This window comes from Prinia subflava, chromosome 3 (assembly GCF_021018805.1).
Source record: "Prinia subflava isolate CZ2003 ecotype Zambia chromosome 3, Cam_Psub_1.2, whole genome shotgun sequence".
Taxonomy (NCBI): domain Eukaryota; kingdom Metazoa; phylum Chordata; class Aves; order Passeriformes; family Cisticolidae; genus Prinia; species Prinia subflava.
Window position 1 is genome coordinate 81,302,747 of NC_086249.1, and position 16,637 is coordinate 81,319,383.

The 16,637-nt window shown below is 42.5% G+C and overlaps 1 protein-coding gene across 1 annotated transcript in view; it reads left to right on the forward strand.

The window, feature by feature from the left end:
• Positions 1–16,637, forward strand: part of GAS6 (growth arrest specific 6) — a 40,238-nt gene that overhangs the window by 21,293 nt on the left and 2,308 nt on the right. The window contains exons 6-14 of the mRNA XM_063392715.1: positions 498–617; positions 2,612–2,737; positions 3,978–4,099; positions 4,214–4,332; positions 4,717–4,906; positions 10,343–10,507; positions 12,012–12,180; positions 13,779–13,951; positions 14,753–14,978. Of these exons, the coding sequence (XP_063248785.1) occupies positions 498–617; positions 2,612–2,737; positions 3,978–4,099; positions 4,214–4,332; positions 4,717–4,906; positions 10,343–10,507; positions 12,012–12,180; positions 13,779–13,951; positions 14,753–14,978 (1,410 nt within the window). The remainder of the gene's footprint in view (positions 1–497; positions 618–2,611; positions 2,738–3,977; positions 4,100–4,213; positions 4,333–4,716; positions 4,907–10,342; positions 10,508–12,011; positions 12,181–13,778; positions 13,952–14,752; positions 14,979–16,637) is intronic.

Consider the following 16,637-nt stretch of genomic DNA (forward strand, 5'->3'; position numbering starts at 1 on the left):
GGGGCACAGTTAAGCTCACAATGTTCAGCAGGTGTGAACTTGGAACTCCCTGTTGTTCTCATGAGTAGTAACAATATAGTGTTCCCATTTTATTTAAAGCTTTTGTCTTGAACTTACTGGCCATAGCATAATTTTAGTACTTAGTTATTATATAAAATACATAATTAGTTTGCTTCTGCAAACAAGCTTCTTTGCCTCCACAGTGACTAAAGATACTTCTATGTATTCTCAGAGCTGTGAAGGAGAAGGCTCATTCAGTTACAGATCCTTCTCTCTCCCTTTTTGTTTGTTTGTCTGTTTTTTGGAAGTTATACAAACTTGAACTTATATGCATGAAGTGTTTGAATGAAATCTTTGTGTGCTTTTTGTTGTCACTGTGTTGTGTCTGTAATACTGTTTTTTGTTTGGTCTTTCTCCTTCCCAGCCCCTATTCCATTCTCACCCTGTAATTATTTGCAGATGTGAGAAGCTGACTGTGACCCTCTCTTTTGATGTAGATATCGATGAATGCAGAACACAGAACGGTGGCTGTAACCAGCTCTGCCTCAACAAGCTGGGCAGCTACCGGTGCTCATGCTACAGTGGCTTTGCTCTTAAAGACAGCAAAATATGTGAAGGTAAGCTTTGCTGGGACTCTCAGTTTGCTTCAGGGGGGATACTGTGTGACTTGTGTCTGTGTTTTGTTGAGCTGGGTTGCCCTGAGCACTCCTGGTCTGCTCCCTAGCCTGGCAGAAACTTGCTGGTAGCTCCTCTTAGCTTTACTCCACTGGGGTTGTTCTGGGTGCTCCAGCCTTTCTACATGCCTGGGCTTGTCAGCTGTTGGACCATGATACTCTCAAAAGCATAACACAGGCGTGATTCACAGAGGATTTGTGGCTTGGATTGTGCTAAATTGGTTTAGTTGATCAGTCCTCATATCCTGACATTGAGAGGAGGAAGTGCTGGCCAAATGTGTTATGATTCTTTCCAGTCTCACAGTGTTGTAGTATGTGAACCATTTGTTTTTCTTCTGTGTGTTTCTTATTTTATTTTTTTAGATTTGGATGTGTGCAGCAGCTAATGAATTCAGATAGATACAGATGGCTAAATTCAGTGCAACTCAATATTAATAGGTGTAGAAAGGCCCTGGTGAAGTTTGGCAGCTCTTTTACATACCAGCTGAGAACAGAAAGTGAGGACCTGAAGTTTCTGATTGAAACTGCTGAATGAATTTACATAACCAAAACTTAAGCAACTAAGATTTTAAAAGTGTTAAGAAACTGCATGCTGAGACAGACTCAATAACTCAACAACAGGTGGCTTTAAAGTTATGTTCATCTTATGAAAAAACAGGTATATGTCTCTTAGAGATGGATGTGATGACATATTTCTAAACAATTTGCATACATGATCTGAACAACTTATTAATGCTACCAGGAAAAAGAAACAGAACAATATTTTGTTTCTTCCACGTTAAAAAGTGATGACTGTAAAGATTACATGGTATGCCTTCCTAATGGGAGCAGCAGCTTAGAAGAGCCAACTTCACTTTTGAATTGTCCTCTGGTGCCAGTCAGCATGGACGGGTGGGTGGCGAGGGGCTCACATATGTGTTTGTTTTCCTGTGTATGTACATTTGTTCCATACCCTAGTACTGTCTCCTGGAGCACTGTGAGCACTACTATATAAGCATTCTGTACCTTCAATGTGTGACCTTCCAGCTGTTGAGATTACTATCAGGTGTGGTTATTGACAGCTCAGTTTTATCACTGCATTTTGACTTTTTTTTGCGTTTGTTCCTGTCATCATGGGCATACACACAAAAGCTCCCTCTTGTCTTGATTTGTAGGCTAAGCTACATGGAGTACTCAGCCAGTTCACTCATACGTGGGAAAATCAACAAGAGAAATGTGTAATTGTAGTTTTAACACATTCTAGAAAGCAAAAGTAAATATTAAACTCTAGGTATACTGCAAATGTTTTGTCAACACTGGGATTCCACAGTGTATTCGTTACCATGTGAGGAAAACAGTCAGGTTTTTTAATGGACTTCCAGTTCCAGTTCATTGCCTTCCCTTATGGCAAAACCCCACATCTCTCTGGCATGGCTTGTTCTCTGTGACAAATTGGGCTGCTTCAATTCTCCTTTGCTACTACAGACCAGCAGATTTAGATCTTAGCTTTGTGAATATATGAAAATTTATTGTTTGCCTGTCTGAGGACACAGAACAGAAATCTCTGAAGTGCCACAGACTGAGTGTTCCTTCAGTGTTTTGAAAAAATCTATGCTGCCACTCCTAAGTTTCTACCTGCTGCTTTTTTAAACCTGCAGTTTCAGCTCCTCTGACTGACGAGATTGGGGCTTTTTTGGTTTTGTGATAGTTGCTTTGTTTTACAGTTTTTCTCCTGGTTCACTTTGCATTGTTTTTTCCAACAGTGATTAATGGCTTAAGCTAAAAAAGACCAACTGATTTTTGGAGCCTGAAGTCACTTCTTATAGCTAGCTAACCCTAAAAGTAAATTCTTAAAGATATTGATTTTTTCAGTTTCCAAAATTTTGCCCTAAGCTAACTCGATGTGAACTGTGATTATACTCCCCTGAAGTCATGCTGTTTAATTGCTTGTTTTGCAGACATAGATGAATGCACAGCATCAGCAGACATCTGTGGAGAAGCTCACTGTAAAAATTTAATAAGCTCGTATGAATGTCTTTGCGATGCAGGCTACAAGTACGATGACGTGAGAAAAACTTGTCTGGGTAAGCTCAAGAAATATGTTATTTATTATAATTATAATACATTATAATAAATGTTATTTATTGTATCATTTAAATTGTAGAACCCCAGAAATTTAGTTTCAGGCTTCAGTAAAAGGTTTTTTTATTTCTTTTTTAATCTTGCTTACACACTGGAGTTCTGTTCCCTTTCCCTAGCTCAGAGTGAGTTTGCACTTTGGGGTCACCTTTGAGTTCATTGACCTTGCTGTTATCTTTGAGTTCAGTGAATTTGCAGGCGTCTTTGATGACTTGAATCAAGCTTTACGAGCCAAAGTAGTGAGATTTTTTGAAATTTCTACAAGTGGAAGATCTGGTGAAAGCTCAGAAGCATCTGTGGATGTTGCTGTCTCTCTTCATAGGACAAGAATAGTTACAAAGCAGTAGTTCTTTTTTCAAAACCTGTCTTGAGGTATTACTCTGAACTAGGAACTTAATCTGTAGTGGAAGCATGCACAGTTCTGCTGGCTACACTGCCACAAGCTTTCTCAACAGAGTAAGTTTTGAAAGTATTCCAAAACCAGCATTGTTCCCTGCCTTTTGTCTAAGTTAACATAGTGACTCAAACCACACTCCAACCAGCCCTGTTGGGTGTTAGGTGTTAAACTCTGCCTGAAGAGATCCCTGTGGGCTGTCACACTTTGCTTTCCTTCATTTGTTTGTGAGTAAGATAAAAAATAGCTGACGAAGAAAAGAAAACAGTGAATGAGAAACTCAGGTTTTATATGCAGTCCCTGACTGCAAGGAGCAGGAGCCAGTCAGCACAGGCATAGCAGAAGGGGCCTGAAGGGAGGAAGTCTTGTCTAGAAGTTAAAGCCCAGGGCTCTGCTCCAGCAGACAAGTAGTGGAGTTCTGCTTCCAGCCTTCCCACTGACTTGCTATGTATCTTTGGGCAGCTGGAATCTGTCTGTGAAAATAAGCTGAGCTGTAAGGGACCCACAAGGATCCAAGGATAGAGTCCAACTCCTAGCCCTGCACAGCACCATCCCCAAGAGTCATACCATGTGCCCAAGACCATTGTCCAAATGCATCTTGAACTCTGTCAGGCTTGATGCTGTGACCACTTCCCTGGGGAGCCTGTTCCAGTGGCCAACCACCCTCTGGGCAAAAAACCTATTTCTAATATCCAACCTAAACCTCCCCTGACACAGCTTCAGGCCATTCCCTCAGTTCTGTCCTGTTTAAACAAACTCAGTGTTTTTGTCTCTCCTCCGGTCTTGTGCAGATATAGATGAATGTGAAGAAAAGCTCTGTGAACAGACCTGTGTCAACTCACCAGGGAGTTACACCTGTCATTGTGATGGCAGAGGGGGAGTGAAACTTTCCCAGGACATGAACACATGTGAGGTATGTCAGTGTTCATTGCTGTGACTGCAAACAGACCTGCACTTTACAGCACCCTCTGATTCTCTTTCTGCTGTGTGAGGAGAATAAGCACTCAGAAATGTGCTTTGATTATAGAACATCATACCGTGTGTGCCTTTTGCTGTTGGAAGGAGTATTAAATCCTTGCACCTGGGGAGGATGTTCAGTGGCACTCCTGTTATCAGGCTGCGCTTCAAGAGGAAACAACTGACGAGGTGAGGATAATTTAGAATGACAGTGAAGTGCTCTGACTGGCTTTGATGCATGCAGGGGAGTTGTTACAATAATAATTGACCCTACATTCCTCATTATTTGCTTGGATTATGAAGTCCCGTAAGGCTAAACGTTACCTAAACCAGTAATTAAGAAAGGCAGCCTTGACCACAGAGCTGCTAGGATAATTACTGAAATATAGTATTGTGTTCTTTATTCTTGATGATATTTTAAAAGCTGTATTCACATCTTAAGGCTTTCAGGAGTGCATTAAAAGCTAGTATGTTTTAACAGAGCTGCTAGAATTGATGCTATCTGTATGGAAAGTACTCTGTGGTTTTTGAACTCTGCATAACTAATTTATTTCTTGGCACCTGTGTGGTCAGACTTGTGGCTGAGTTCGACTTTAGAACCTTTGATCCTGAAGGTATCCTTTTCTTTGCCGGAGGCCATCAAGACAGCACATGGATAGTGTTGGCTCTGCGCAAAGGACGGCTCGAGCTGCAGCTGAAGTACGGCGGCATCGGCCGCGTGACCAGCACCGGGCCACTCATCAACCACGGCATGTGGCAGACGGTGAGTGCAGGCCCTGCCCACGTCCTGTCCCTCCTTGGCTCGCTTGGCATGTGCTCATCAACTGCAGAGAGACTTTGTGTATTCGTGGGAAAATGCTTTTCCAACCTATCTGTCCATTAAATTCATGCCGGTATGTTGTACATTCTGAGGTGAGAATGGGATATTTTTCCCTAATCAATTGAATTTTACTTTATATCCATTGTAATATAGACTGCATCTCTAATTTGCACAACCAGAGCAACCACTCGCACAAACAGTGCTTTTGAGATGCAGTAGGGCTAAGATGACTTCACATCAGTTCAAGAAGATGCCCTTGGCCTGGGGGCTGGAAGTGAGCAGGAGGGGAGGAGCTCTGTATCTGTTCTTTTAAGAAAGTTTCCAAGTGTGTTTGGTGTGGGCAGCCCTGTGGTTGCTTTTGTTTATTCGTTCATTTGTTTAGTCACAGGCCTCAGATTTTCTTTTCAGATTTTCAGAAAAAATATCCCATTCTCACCTCAGAATGTACAACATACCAGCACACATTTAATATATATACCACACTATACTTTATAGAAAGTCTTCAGATCTGTTTATACACAAAATAGACTGTTTCCCTTGTAAAGATATCGGTGTCTATTATAGAATCATAGAATTCCAAAGAAGGTTGGAAGAGACCTCCAAAGTCATCAAGTCCAACTGTCAACCCAGCACTACCACTGTAACCCCTAAAGCATCTTTTTATCGATACCATAAGCCCAGCAGTCTCATGAGATTGTAGGGATTGTAAGGGTTCTTGTTCTTGGCACTCTCACAGAGCATCAGCTGGTGATTTTGGGAGAGTTATGGTTGTTGCCATTTGTGCCAGGATCATGAAAAACATCCTGCAGTATGATCTACACTAGATGAGCAGTTTATATGTGCTTTCTCTCTTCTACCTTTTCCTCTCTTTTCATTTGTTCTTACATAATTAGTTCTTTTAAGTTGATGTGCTTTTTGGGGAGTGGGTGGGAAGTTCTCAGCTAACTCACATATGAGACAAATGCAGATACTGGTAACTGTGAATCATTTTCTGGTTTACATTTTATAGTATATAAAACCTCATTTATATGAAAAGAAATAAGCAAGGTGGGAAAAATTGTTTCTAATTAATAGATGAAGAAGTCTTTGAATACATTCATTATCAGCTACTGACATTTGGTAATGTTTCCTGCAGATGAGGTGATGTTTGGTTCAGTTCCTTTTATGTCATCTAAACAATTTTAGATTCCAAATGGAGAATGGTAGAGGTTCAGTGAAGCTGTAGATAAAATGTGTGACGTGCTGTATCTTTACATACAGGAATAACTTCAAGCCAGTTCTTACTGAATTTATGGTAAGAGTTGTTCTGCTAATTTGAAATATAACAATTGTAATTGCCTGCAAAGAGAAGATGGTGACAGTAGATACAAAAAGCAGAATGGATGCCACTGGGGTGACTTGAGAGTCACAAAAACCAGCAGTTACCAACCTAATTCATTCAACACAGGAGCTAACATACTTGTTAAGTGCCAAACCTCATGAAATAATTTCAAACTACCCCATATCTGTTTGGGGAGACACAGCTGAAATGTGTTTTCTTTCTTCAGGGAGAGAAGGCAGTGTGATAAAAGTAAGTGTCATGTTTAGGCAGGAATTAAATGTCTCCTGCCAGCTATTAGTGCCTGGGCTCCTATCCCCAGGTATTATCCTAAACAAGAAATTGCCTGGCTGAGTGGCTGCAGCAACACACCCTGCGCATTTTCTGAGGGATTGTGCAAATCCTCCCAGAATCCTTCCCCAAGGCTTTTTGGGACGTACAGACCAAGCTGTGGGTGGTGTGTGGGGCAGGACCCCACAGATGGGGTGGGGGCAGAGGTGTCCCTGCAGCCAGGGGTGCTGCCCTGCATGTGGGCTGAGCAGGGCTGGGCAGCTGCCAGAGGCATAGATAGTATGGCACGAGTAGAGGAGAGAGCATCATGCAGTGCTGGCACAGGAATGTGTGCCTGGAGCAGGTCAGTGGCCATAATTCTGCTGACTGTCTCCCACAGTACAACAGTGCAGTGCTGATGCTGCCCCAAAGCAGAAGGATTTGCCCACGGATGAACAGCAGCAGGAGGAAGGAACCTTTAGTCTCTTGACTTCATAGTTTATACCTTTGAGTCCTGGGACCTTGCCTGAATTGCTGAGGGGCCTGTTGATTTCTCCTTTCTCTGCTGTATTTTATCTCTTGCTTTCACCCTAGAAATACTTGGCTGTCTTCTTGACATCCAGGGTCACACACCTCTAAATGCAATTTAATCTATATGGCTGAGTGATACAACTATAAATATATTCCTACATTTTATCCCTTCCCGCATTTCTCCATTTTTCTCTGTCTGGTGTGGCTTTTAATTTAGGAAATCCTGTTTCAGGACTTCTTTTTACTGTCTCCTATTGCAAAACATGTAGCCACACATTTCATTTTAAGCGTGGACTTGTGTGTACTTTGCAGCCTCACTTTCTACAAAGCACAAACCAAACAATCTTCAGACGTCACAGTCCAGGCTCAAGTGCTGTTGTGAGTTTTAGTCTGGGCTTCAGTGTGCACAGAATGAAGCCCTTGGTTTTGGTTAGATCTTAACCAGAGCACTTTGGATACTGGCGAGAACTTCATTTGGGTCTTGAGAAAACAGCAATTTTACTATTTAACTTTCAGGGGATGGAAAAACAATGAGTGTTTAAAAGCAAAATATATGCAAAAGCACCAGCAGTGTTCTCATCCCTTGTGCAAAATTGCATACTTTAATGGAAATATGATGGCATTTTCAAAACTTCAGGCCAATATTTCTACCTAGGTGTTTTCTGTGGTGTTAATCCTTCCTAAGATATTTTGAAATGAGCATTGAACCACCATTAAAAACAAAACCAAGCAAACGCCAGGAAAGACTTTTAATGTGGTTATTTGTGTGTAATCCAGCTGGATGAAGTGGCACATATGAAATTATGATACTAGAGAATGCACCCGCCTTCTGTTTGTTTTGCATTTCCAAAAACAGTCATCATTTTGTCTTATTTTCAGTGTTCAGTTTAGTACTGCCCTGAGGGCACAGTCTGGTTAGCAAAAATAATAACTTACCTGCACTGTTAAATGTCAAGGCTGAAAGTTAAGCTATCACAAGATTGGTATTTGGTTTTAACCCTGCAGCTGACTATAGGTCTGTCCCTTTTCAGTGCTGTCCACTTGCTTTTCAGCAGACAGTGGACAGGCTGGCTATGTGCTGTGAGCTATCCAGGGCATGAATCTAAAACACAAAGCTGACTGCCCTTATGGCTAACCATATGGGAGCCCTTAGTTATGAGAACCGTCCTCCTGAATGTCCCTAAGCCATGGTGGCAGGCAGCAAGTAGCTTCTCCTTGCCACAAGAGTAGGGAATTGGAGCAGGATGCTAAATACAGAAATGCTTCTTCTTTTGGTTTATATGTGAAGGTGGTGCACCAGCAATTAAGCTTTGACTATAAGAAGCAGGAGGTTAAACAGCCAGAGGGCATTGTAAAGTAGTCAGAATGTAATTTCCTAAACTGGAATCTGTTGAGAATTCACACAGGGATTAACCCCTTCTCTAATTGAAGTTTACACTGATTTGGGTTTGCTTGTATTAAAGATCAGATGCAGCTAAGAACTCAGACTTTTTTTTATTTTTATGTTATTACTTGCTGTTCAATCTAATAAAATTTTAGAAGGCCCTGAATTCCTGGTGGCCTTGTAAGCAGCCGTATTTCTGCACAGCATGGGCACTACTGCAGCCGGCTTTTCCCAATTCCCGTTTGCTCTGTGCCTGCCCAGTGTCTGTGCCAGGAGCAGGGAGATGCTCTGTGCCAGCTCCCTGTGGCACTCCGCAGCCCGGAGCATTAGGGCGGTGGTGACCACGACACTGAGCACAGGTGTCTGTGTGAGTTTTTGGCTACACAGCCTGTGTACCTCAGCCAGCTGGGCTGTGGCTGCCAGCACCTGTGGGCTTATGTTCCCACACACTGAATGGGCTTTACAAGCATCCAGTACCCAAAAAAGCCTGTGTGAGACTGCCTCGTGTGTCTCCATGGAATGCAGTCTGAAAGTGTAGGTGCTACTTTAAACAAACAAGCTGCAGACAAATAAATTTGTGTCCTGTAGGATATGGCACAGGGCAGCACACCAGGAATAAACAGTGTTGTAGCAATAGAAACTGGATTGTACTGGAGTCCACAAGAGAAGAAAAAAAGTTCATGAGAAGAGGAAAGTCTGTGAATAATCTTTTCTACTATCAAATTCACTTTGTCTCCATTACTGAAGTCTGCAATCCAAAGGGAGTGCCCATGTACAAACTGTTCAACCCTCCTTTACTTTCAGACACAGAGCAAGAGCTCAGAATGCCTGATAAGGACAATTTTGGGACAGCTAGTCCAAATGCAGAGAGAATGATGCTCAGGACCTGGCCTGCCAGCAGGGAGAGGGGAGGACATGTTTAAACAGCCTCTGAAATAGATAATTGGTTCTGTACAGCAGCTCACTGCTGGAAGCAGCACCTGGGTGTCCCAGGGAAGAGCTGTACAGATGAAGAGTGAGTAGATGGAGTACCTGTCATAGAGGGGGAAGAAGATTATGAAATAGGAGAGAGGTGTTCCTTTCTTCTTCTCTACACAGAGATTGGGATTGTCTTCTGCTACAGCCACAGAACACCCCACTCCATGGTAGCAGGACCCATGTCCCAAGGCAGCAGAATCTTGGCTGCTGATCAGCAGTCTGGTGCATCAGCTTTGGGCTTCACCTTCTCTCTCCACAGAAGTGTTATAGTGCTACTCTGTGCAGTCTGGTCATAATCAAAATGATGAAATATTTTAAAAATTTCAGTGGTAATAGAATCTTCCTAGAAGTAGCTTTTCAGAGACATGGAGGGAAAACCTGCAGATGGCTTTTTGAGAGAAAAATTATTGCCTACTACGCATTTTTGTTACCCTCTCAAAAATTACATCCTCTGTTGTGCTTTGAAGAGGTTGGTATTCAAAGACTTGGGAGGCTTCTGCCAACTGATCCAACAAAAGACATCTTATTTGTCCTTCCAGCTTTTCATTTCACATGCAGTTGCAATAGGAATTTTCCCATTAATAACTCATTATTGCATTTACATTTTAAATAAAGCAACCTACAAAAGTCACGTGCTTAACCCAGTCACATTTTTCTGCAGCTGTTTTGAAGCAGATGGACTGTCTTCACCATTAAGGGTAATCACAGACTGCTTTCTAGAGTAGATTTACATATCAAGGTGGAATGTAACTTAAAAGGTGAACAAAGAGGTTTGGGTACTGAAAATATTTCTTTATTTTGGGGATTTCACTGCCATCTGTCCTGTAGCTGAGACTGCAGATACTAAGTTCTTCTCAATTTTTCTGAATTACTCAATTTTTGAATTTTACTTTTTCAGATCTCTGTTGAGGAACTTGAAAGAAATCTGATTATAAAGGTCAACAGGGATGCAGTTATGAAAATAGCTGTCTCAGGGGACCTGTTTACTCTGGACAAGGGAGTGTATCAGCTGAATTTGACAGTGGGAGGCATTCCTTTCAAAACAAAGGACCTTATTCTACCGGTAAGTGTAGCATGAACGCTTGTGCTCCTTTGCATGCTTGAAGGGCTTGATTTCATCTTCTCTTGGGGTAATGTAGGCCCTTCCTGAGAGCAGTTCAACCTGCCCTGAGACAGGTAGAATTATCACCTTCTGGATACACCTTTCTGTCTATTGAATATGGCAGGAGCCTAAGCCAGTAGCAAAGTTGAGACTCCAGATTTTTTCATTGGTAAGTTTGGGTGAGATACATCCCACCTGCAGAATTAGGGCACAGCAAAGCTGGAGCACATGACAAAATTCATAGTGGTCATGCTGGCTTGGAGAGCATGAGTGGCCCAGGGGAGGGGTTGGTGGGCACATTGCTGTGTGAGGGTGCCACTGTGCCCACTAAGTCTGTAACCAACATCAGGGGCACGTTTTGTGTTTCAACCAAAGTTTGTGCTTCATGTGTAACATATCACAGTTAGCTGTTTCAGTTTAGTGAGACCCAAGGGAAAACAGAGGCTTATTTTTCTTTATTTCCCCCTAATTGAAGTAGATACAGCTTATGACTAATAGTTAAGGCATTCCTTGGGTGAGACTGGGTGATTGCTGTGTTTCTGGAATAGCTGCTGCTCAGGCTGGTTTGAATGTCCACCACAAACAGATTTCAAAACCTTGAAATCCAAATTTGCATCTGTTTACTCCTAAATGAGGTGACAAGCTTGTGGCTCTGTGACTGGGAGTGCAGCAGCTGAGCCTCACAGCTCCTGTGCCTCATAAAAAGTCTTTCAGGGCTACTGCATATCAGAAACAGTAAGCTCAGAGTGTAGTCGGAATCTAGGATTGAGAGCCAGAAACTCCTCAGGTTTTTATCCTGGCTCAGACACTTAATTGTCTCTCTCCTTCAGTTAATTTGGGGTAGTGGTGCTCATTTAGAGGCTTTGCAAGGAGCCTTCTCTTTACACACAGACCCACATTTTAATGCTGATGTTTGGTACAGGATAGCCTAACTAGAAGCTGGAAGGAGTAAGGTGTGTACAGAGTGGTGTGCTGGTCTTGTGGTGCAGGCACCCCTCCTTGAGCCAGAACCCAAAAACTTATACCATGATCAGCTCCAATGTCTGTCTTGTGTGTCATGCAGGCTGTTTCAGTGACAAAAAGGATTGGGATTTTCAGCCTTAAGTTAGCTTCCAGCATTTGCAATGCAGAATTACGGAGCTTTGAATACAGAGCTTTAGAAATAAATTGTACTAATGATGGGCAACACATAGAGGAGCTTACAGAATCAATACAACCAAATCAGCACCTGCCCTAGCTAGAGCCCTTCTGACCTGTGGAGTTAAGCTGAGCTTAGGGGAGTTTCCTGGAGAAATACTGACCACTCTTGCTTGGGGTTGCAGGATTGGGGTTTCTGCCTGTTGGTTTGCATGTGCAGTCAAAATTACTTCTGCTATTTAGTATCATAATGTAACTCAGTATTCCTTTACACACAATTCCTCTTCACTGAACAGTTGAGGTATAAGATACTGCTTTATCTTCCTAGATAAACCCTCGGCTGGATGGCTGCATGCGGGCATGGAACTGGCTGAATGGGGAGGACACCTCTATCCAAGAGACCATAAAGATGAATGAAAAGATGCAGTGCTTTGCTGTAGCAGGACGAGGCTCCTTCTATCCTGGCCGAGGTTTTGCTGTGTTTAATCTTACTTACAGTAAGTAGGCTGGGATTTTTTATTTCTGCCCTGTTGTCCTGCCATTAACCGTACCTGCTTAATAAACAGTATAAAACTTAGATGTATGCCAGACTCACTGTTGATTGATGCAGAAAAGACCAAACCTGTGGTTCTTAGTGCAGGAAGGCCCATATATGATAGTTCTAGCCAGTGCAAATACACCCAGCATGGATTAGGATATTTCTGTGTAGCTCCAGCGATACATTTCACACCCGGACTGGCTCCAGCTCATCCTCAGCCTTAGAGGCTTTACATCTCTCTGGCAGCAGCTTAGGTGTTTCCAGTCCTTACCATTTTTTTCCTACTCAAAAGGGAGGCCTGCAAGGCATACAACTGTATCTTGACATTATGATAGACAGAAAAATTATTATTGTCTGTTGTCTTGGATTTACTTTTAATAATGGCATGTCATTACTTACACTTGGGACAAATGCACTAAGCAAATCTCTGATAGAGGCCAATGAAATTGGCATACAGTAATAACAAGTTTCAAATCAAACTTGTCCATACTAATATAACACTCAGAAAGGCACCTTTTATTGTTCTAGATTACTGTGTTTGCTTATCTGTGTAATCAACTATCAGTATTTCTGAATCCACACAAATGCTGACCTTCTATTTCAGTGTGGTGTGTAAGTCCTGCTCTGCAGGAGCCATCTGTTCAGCACTATGTGGATTTTTCTGCTGTGCCATGGTAAATTAGGGAGTACCAGGTGTCTGTCATGTTACTTAGCACATGGATTCAAAAGTTGCAAAGTAAAGACAAGGCAGTATCTAAAGTATATGTGGAGTGCAGATGGCAGGACTCAGCCAAGATAAGGTCTCAGCTCCTGCATTTCTTTTTCGAGCAATTATTCTCTCTCTTTTTTTTTTCCTTTTTTCTTTTCTTTTTTTTTCCCTGGTGGCAAGCTTTATAAAGAGTGGATTATTGTACTTCAAGATGTGGTGAACTAACAAAGCTAATGAGGTTGCAGGAGCAGGACTGAGATCTTTCTTTGCAGCCTGCCATTACCTTTTAAATTATAAGGGCACTGAGGCAGTAAGAAGATACTAGAAAGTTTAATTCAGGGTTCAATAGGTGAAATAAAACATGTCTGAGAGACTGGTGATCAGGAAAAGTTTGAGTAGGTGATGAGTGTAGTATGCTTATCCAGTTTTTGAGTTTAATACAGGCCTTCATACAAATGTTTCCTGCGTGTCAAATTTCAACTTGGATTTCTCAATGATCCTTGGGCAGACTGGTTCAAAAATTGAGTTTTGATTGACCTATCTTGCAACAGTTCTTTGAATGTGTCAGATTGATAACCATGGGAATTGGACTAACTGTTTGTGATAGAACAGCTTAGTGTTACCCTATGACATTCTGAAAAGCAGCAGAATGCATAAGGTAACAAGAGGAAACTGGTGCTATTTTCTTGTCCAATTTTATGTTCAGGTGCCTTGGATTTATTTTTTTTTTAATTAAAAAATAAACGTGGCAGTCCCTCCAGATGCTCCTCTGCCTATGATCTTCTCCAGGGAGAAATGGAACAGCTTACCCATTTGACACATTGTCCTATGAAATTTTTTTTCTGCAGTGCAACCTTCTTCTGGAAATGAAACCAAGACAACTTGGGAAATTGAAGTAAATGCTGTAATTCAACCAGCAACAGATACTGGTGTGCTGTTTGCCCTAGTTACAGAAGAAGCATCTGTCCCTTTGTCACTATCTCTGATTGACTATCACTCCACAAAGAAACTGAAGCAACAGGTACAAACAAGTACTTTTGTAGAGAAGTTTCCTTGCTGTCTCCTGGTAACTGGAAGTCAATTTCAGAACCAGTTGTCAGGTTTGCTGCCTGCCTCGTTATTTGTCCTACCTGTTCAGAGCGTGGTCTGAAACAACAGTGCTTGCCTGAAGTTCTGCCTTTTACAGGTGTGTGACAGATGCTAATGGGGAGCTCTTGCCAAATGTGGCCTAGGCAAAAGATAGAACTATCTTCAATGCAGGCATTTTTTTTTTTTTTGGCACAGAAGCTGTTTAGTGCCATAAACCAGGGATTTCCATTCTCACTTATCAGTAACTGCCCCAAAGTAGCCAGGAGATAGGCTTGAGGTGTGGGAAAGGTGCTGGGAAAAGCCAGTCGTGGTGGAGTGTTGAAGCTACTATTTAATGGCATTCATAACAAAGGGCTAGATTCTGGCATTTCAACAGGGTAAACCAGGGAGGATTTCACTAAATCCCATGAGCCAATTTTCATTTATAGTACAGCAGCTCCAGTTGGTTTGGTTCTAGTGCAATATAATGACTTCTGCAAGAAGAGAGTTCACTAAGAACTCTCTCTGAGAAAACATGGTTTTAAGAATTAGTCCCACTGGTTTATTGTTTTTTTCATCTGTGCAAATGAGCTCAGAACACAATCAGCAATAGTAATAAGCCTAATTCTCTGGAGGCTCTGCAAAATGATTGTAATGAAGGGCACACTGGGCCCATCCTGGTACTGGGTAAGGGTAGCTAGGTATTTTTCTGCTCACTGCCTGTTTTTCTTTCTTTCTTTCCCCTGCTGTTCAGTTTATCATCGTGGCCTTGGAGAGCACAGTTGTGTCCAGACTGGCAATAAATCTCTGTGATAAGAAGGAACACTCCATAGACATCCTCCTCAGGAAAGATCACTTATCCCTGAGCGTAGATGGGGTAGCAGGAGAGAGTGAACTAAGCACCTCTGAGTTGCAGGACAGTCTGTCCATCTTGGAGAGCTCTTTGCAGTCAACGAAGACATACGTGGGAGGATTGCCAGGTGAGCCTTTAGTTTGGTACCATGGACCACACTTCCAACATGCCTTGCTGAGCTGGGAGTTAGGAAAACTTTCTGTTCAAGCTGTGACACTCCTCTGTTTCTGCTTGAGCAGGCTTTGTCTGCAATGCAGGAATATAATGGATCTGGGGTTGCACTTTCCTTTAATGATCGTGTCTTTCTGAGGGCACCTGAAGGCAAAAATAGGAAGGAGGTTTTGCTTGTTCAACAATAGGAATGATTTAATCTGAAGGATTGCTGTAAACTGGGTTATTATCTTAAACCTGGTAAAATCCATAGGAGCTGGACTGCAGGTTCCTGCAGTGCTTCATTAACGTAATGAACCCATGGGAGCACTCCTTGAGGGGAGTACTAGGGCCCCAAGTTGTTTTGCCTGACACTTGGGAACCCCAGTGTGGTGATTCTCCCTGGCTGATGCTCTTTGAACTGATCACAGCACGACACAGTTAACTGACTGCCTCCCAGCAGAGGGCATGTAGGGCACAACCGAGGGGTTAACACCATTTATGGTGCCTCTGGCTTTTCAGCAACAACAGGGTTTCTTCTGGGAGGTCAGCTTGCTCCTCTTCTGAACATGTAAGATCAAACTTTCATCTGAATCCTGAATTTTGGCCAAGTTTGGGAGTTTGTTTCTTGTTCTGCCTGAACAGGTTTATCAGTCCCCTCTGCTGAGGAATGCTATTAAAGGAACACTTCTGTCTCTGATGCACATGATGCCAGCAGCTAAACAAAATCTTGTCCTTACTTGCCCAAGCAAGGGAGAGGTACAAATGTTGGCCTCTTGGTAGGTGTTGAAGCAATCAGGCTGGAACAGGGTGGCTGAAGTGCCACATGTACTGGGACACACAGTGCAGCTGTCTCCAGCATGAGCAAGAGTTTACAGAGGTTTTATGCTGATGATGCAAATGCCTCCCAGTCACACCTGAAAGGGGGACGCCACATATTCTGGGATGTCACACACAAGCAGGAACAAGGCTGAAATCCCAAATGTGGCATTTTCCAGTCTCAGATTGAATTATCTAAGCTGGGCATTGCACAGGCAAGAGAGATTGCTTGTTTTCTTTTAAGTAGCTCTCAGATGCACAGCAGAGACTTCTACAGCTGAAAAAATCATCCCACTCTGTCGCTATCCCAAGTTCTCTGTGGTTTGCTTAGACTACCTGTGCTGGGTGCAGCACTGGCTTTAATTTGCCAGAACTAGGTGTGAGATACCATGGCTGTGGCAGCTCAGACTCAGCTGGCTGCTGTGGGTTTAGCTGCTGTCCCCCTTTGATCTGCTGTGCTTAGCAACGGGAATTTCTGCCAGCACTCTGCTTTTGCCATCGAGAGGAACCCAGCGCCGGCATGAGGAACCCTGTCACTTGCCAAGTAAATAAACATTTCAGCACTTCAGTTGGATTAATCACTCTGGGTTGAGTAACAATACCAAATGGTCACATCTAAGTGAGTTTGGCTCATTCAGATTTTGAAAACATTTACATAGTGTTTGGTTTGTCCGTGCTCCCATACCCTGTGGAAAAAACAGTATAGTGGTCAAACTTCACGTCTTTATTTCATTTGCCACAAATAAAGAAAGAATTCTGGATTCAAATGTGTAATAAGTCTGATCCTAAGCACATCCAATGTTGCAGATGTGGAAGA